The following is a 5,000-nucleotide window of genomic DNA, read 5'->3' as shown; positions in this document are numbered from 1 at the left end:
GTAACTTACTTCACCGAGTATTATTTATTTATTTTTTATTGTGATTACTTATGGAGTATATTGTGACTAAATTGAGAACAGGAAGTGAACAAAAGTTTCAGCAACTGTTATGTAAAAGAAAAGGGGTAGGATTAAATAAGCTCTGCTTCTTCCTACTCCTTTTTGAACATGTTGAAAAGAGAAACTGGAAATTGTGATGTAACATGTTGTATGCTTGCATGTTCCAAATAAACTCAAACTAAAATCATATCTAATAAGCAGGAGGTCCCGCAGGCTCCTTTTTTTTTTTTAACTTCCATTAATTATTTATCATGTTTTTTGTAATATATGGGGAAATGTGAAGTCCCATTAAGTGGCGACAACATTTCGGAGCGACTTAATGTAACGACTCAGCCCCCCTCGGAGTCAACGGCCGACTCGCTGCGAGTGTTTTGGCCCCTCCTGCGTGTGTAAACAACCTTTAAAATGGAAGTAGGATGTGTACAATTATGTTTTATTCATTAAGAGGTTAACCTCAAGGACCCCTGGCGCTGCACTCGGCGTGATGCTGCGGAGTTTGTTTGCTAATGAGCAGAATGATCAAAAGCAAGTATTACACCATGCTTTCCACGACATTTTGTAGGCTGAGGGACAACTTAGTGGAAATTAAATAAAGTTGCAAATGCAGGACTTTTTTTCCTCCCCCAGCTTGTGTTCATATTGTAAGTAAAGTCATGCATGAAACTTGATGAGGTTTCTCACATAGGTGTGTGTTTGTGTGTGTGTGTGTGTGTGTGTGTGTGTGTGTGTGTGTGTGTGTGTGTGTGCATGATCAAAAACTTGGTCCCCATTCCAAATGATAACCAGTATGTGTGTGTGTTGTTCAGGTTTTCTTGGCGCCGGGCTCGGCCGACACGCGCATGGCCTCCATCTCCGAGCTTTACGACGTGGCCCTGATCCAGACCGACCTCCTCAAGGCCGTCTCTGAGCCAGACTACTTCACCCGGCGCGTCCGCATCTGCCAGGAGAACTACGAGAAGAATGTCCTGCAGGGGTCGGGCTAGTCCACGGCGCACCTGTCCTGGTCCTGATGAACGCCACATCGGGTACCTTTTAACTCAGGGCTGTTAGAAGTTTCTAGATATGACCGTGTTACATTGTGCGATGGAGAGTCACTTACTTATTCATGATTTGATGGGAGTCTAAAACAGGGGTGTCCAAAGTGCGGCCCGCAGGTAATTTTTTAACGGCCCCACGGCACATTCTAAAAATAAGATGAAAAAAAAATAAAAAACATAAAAAGTGGTATAAAAGAGCAAACAGGTGAAATGTAACAAGAAAATGTTGCATTATTTACTGTAATAACACAAAGCTGCCATGCAGGCTGTTTCTTTCTTTAAAAAATAGTAACGAATCAAAATCAATGTCATTATGAATTATGACCTATTCAAGGCTCCATTTACTTCACATTAAATATTCCACTTTGAGATATTTTGGGGGGAAAATGTTGCATATTTTTTGGTTGCCATTTAAAAAACAAAGTTTTTTTAAAGAAGGGCCCTAAAACGAACAAACAAAAACCATAAACAACAATAAAACTTATAATTGACGGATAGATCTGGGGCCGTACTTATCAAGCTTCTTAGAATTACTCCTAAGAAGTCTGCTAAGAGTTGACTTAAGAGTAAATAAATTCTTCGCTGAAAGCTGCACTTAAAAGTTAGTTATCAAGCGTCTTACTCACACTTTCAGCGAAGTGTAGGACTGAATCTTAAGTGTCACACTCAGAGCTGAATTACGACATTACTATGTGCCGTAAACGGAATTTTAGGTGACGTCATTTCTGTGTCCATAGAAATGACCAATCACGGAAGGGAATCCGTTGTCTAAGAATAAAGAAATATCTTGGAAATATTGAAGTGGACAATGGGAGTGTATATTTTGACAATAAACTACAAAATAATACAAAACAAACTAGTCCCCGCCGGCACTCACGCTACCGCTCCCTCTCTTCTCTCGCCCACACACTCACTGACGTCACTCACCTCACGGCCACACACATACGCTACTGTCATAACATTTTCTTTCCAATTCATTAATTAGGCAACTAATTTGAAACTGGTGTGGGTGGCTCTATATATACTAGCCCACTGCAGACACATGCAGAAATCAACAAGGAATCGAAAAGTATTAAATCTGTGACAAAAATAATATCCGCTCTGTCTAAACGATACCGTTTGATCAGCTGCTCGTCATAAAAACAAAACAAAACATTGTTCCGTTCCCTGAACGTTCGCGCACGTCTCTCTCGCCTCAGTGCCACCCCCTGCTGGCAACTCCTAACCACTTAAGACACCTCTGAAGGTCTCTTAAATATCGTGGAGAGTAGGAGTGATTCTTAGACTTAAGAACGTTGATAAAAAGCTTTTATTCTTAAGTTTGAGAGTAGGACTAAATTTCGCAAATTCTCAGGACTTAAGTGTAAAATGGCACTCTAAGAAGCTTGATAAGTACGGTCCCTGAAGTTGATCTTGAGACTATTGTGGTAAAAGTTAAAAAAAATGTTGGATTTATTTTTTTAAACTTTACTGAGCAATACCCTTTTGGATCCCCAATAATTTTAGTGGGACTTTTTTTTTTTCATTGCTCAAAAAAATAATGTATTAAAACCAATGTTGTTATGAGTTATTGACCTTTTTAAGACTCACTTTATTATATAATCTCAAATATTCCACTTTAAAATTTTATTGGGGGAAAATATTGCATATTTTGTGTTTTTTTTCCATAAAAAAACACGGTTTTCCTTGACAAAAATGGCATACAACTTAAATCTTTAAAGTGTTATATTGACAGATAGACCTAATGTTGATCTAGAGATTTAAACCTTGAATAATAATAATAATAATAATAATAATAATAATAATAATAATAAATAATGACACATTTGTAATATTTTTTTTGACCAAAACCTTTTGGGGTCCCCGGGATCAAGCCTGAGTGGAGGCCTAAATGTATCTTTTTTATACATATATTGTATTGGTTTTTAAAATAAAAAATATCAAAATGGCCCCCGCTTGCTTCACCCTCAGTGGAAAAAGTTTGGACACCCCTGGTCTAAAAGAACAAAAAAAAAAAAAGGTTCTGAACTATACTTATTTGATAAGTAGGATAAATTAATTATGACGCAAACTATGCCAAAAGTATTTGAAAATAATACACATAAGCAACCTATCATGTGCAGGCCACACCAAAGGGCGTTACTGTCGCCCTGTTAATAACCCGAGGCCACATTAGCCAATCAGAAGTCATGTGCGGAAAAAGGTATGATTATAATAATGACAACATTAATTGTCTTTTAAATAAATAAATGGATCATACTCATAGCGCTTTGACATGATATGCATGTAATGTCTTTATAAGCCCTTGTTGCGTCGGACCAGTTCTTCCTCCAAGGGAATCTAAGGTACCCGTCAATCCCAAGTTCTTTCGATGACATATATGCTGAGTAAGAAGGACCATCAAGACAGAAATGGAATATTTTCTAGTTTATTCCAAAGCTTTGGGAGACCAACTTAATTAATACATTCGTATCGGCTGCTCTAGTTGATCTGGCATTCAAATGGAAAGAGACTACTTCTTGAATCCGCAAACAGCCCCCACCCTCTCCAGAAAGGAATACAGGCTCATTGTTCTACTACAGATAAGATATAAGGGAGTACTCCAACTCCTACATTCCAAGTTTTCAAGGTAACACACACAGTTTACTTGCGGAAATAAAATTAAAAAAAAGAGTACAAATGGAAAAACACTAGCTGCTTCAAACATGACTATGAATAAAGAAATAACTCTTAAAAATATATGCATTCTCCACACCCTCCACACAGCTTTCACACAAACTTATCTTATGTTCTTCAAACATTTCATTCGTGTGTTAGTTGGTTAGTACCCTTCAATGGTGTCAAAGGCCAAAATACAACCAAATTCTGTAAGGCACAGGTGTCAAAATCAAGGCCATTGGCCTGCTGCAATGCAAGCAGCCCATATTATTATTCCTCATACTTCAACTGGTATTATTATTATTATAGTTCCGCACAATTACGCTTACGCTTTATACGAGACGAACTGGCCGACGAACCCCCACATATGTTATACCGTCGGAAAGGTCTCCTTCCTGCCGACGGTTCCGCAGCCATACATTTTACAGCCGTGTTACTTGACATGTGAGACATGCTAACTGTTAGCATGCTATCGTTAACACACATGCTAAGTTTTAGCGTTTAAATGTGCGCATGCATGGCTAATTTTGTACATACATCCATCCATCCATTTTCTACCGCTTATTCCCTTCGGGGTCGGGTCGCGGGGGGGCGCTGGAGCCTATCTCAGCTACAATCGGGCGGAAGGCGGGGTACACCCTGGACAAGTCGCCACCTCATCGCAGGGCTAATTTTGTACAGTTACACCTAAAACTCACAGCTTCGGACACTCCGCACCATCTTCAAAGTAGGTCCAGGGCCCAGATAGCAGGCCAATCAAAATTTCCGCGGGAATTTTCTAGTTAATTAAAATGGTCTTGAAGGTTATTCCCAACTTTTTTTTTGTTAAAATAAAAATAAACACTGAAATATTTGCTTGACATGCGATTTTAAAGCAAATTATCCATTCAATTGTACACTGTAAAAAATTACAATACATTTGACAAATAAAAAACTAGCAATTCAGCTGCAAGAATTCTACCCTAAAAAGTAATGTTTTTCAATTTACAATAATACACTAAAAACAAGCGTGTATTTTACGATAAAATAAACAGTGGTACCATTTTTCCATTTACAGTTAAAAGAAAACAGTATATTTTACGGTAAAAAAAAAAGTTTTTTAAAAAAAATTTAAAGTAATACACTGTAAGAACAACAAACATATATGTTACGGTAAAAAAAAGTAGTACTTTTTTTTACTTTTCAGTAACATGCTGTAAAAACAAAAACGGTAGCTCTGTCGCCTGATTATTACTGTGCAAATTA

The 5,000-nt window shown here is 37.8% G+C and overlaps 1 protein-coding gene across 1 annotated transcript in view; it reads left to right on the top strand.

Moving 5' to 3' along the window:
• The window catches only part of LOC133654307 (uncharacterized), a 14,841-nt gene that overhangs the window by 9,168 nt on the left and 673 nt on the right, over positions 1–5,000 (top strand). The window contains exon 6 of the mRNA XM_062054601.1: positions 867–5,000. This exon is cut by the window's right edge and continues 673 nt beyond it. Coding sequence (XP_061910585.1) covers positions 867–1,043 — 177 coding nt within the window. The 3' untranslated portion in view covers positions 1,044–5,000. The remainder of the gene's footprint in view (positions 1–866) is intronic.

Source organism: Entelurus aequoreus, linkage group LG07 (assembly GCF_033978785.1).
Source record: "Entelurus aequoreus isolate RoL-2023_Sb linkage group LG07, RoL_Eaeq_v1.1, whole genome shotgun sequence".
Lineage (NCBI taxonomy): Eukaryota > Metazoa > Chordata > Actinopteri > Syngnathiformes > Syngnathidae > Entelurus > Entelurus aequoreus.
The sequence above is the reverse complement of the archived record's forward strand: the minus strand, read 5'-3'. Positions and strand labels throughout refer to the sequence as shown.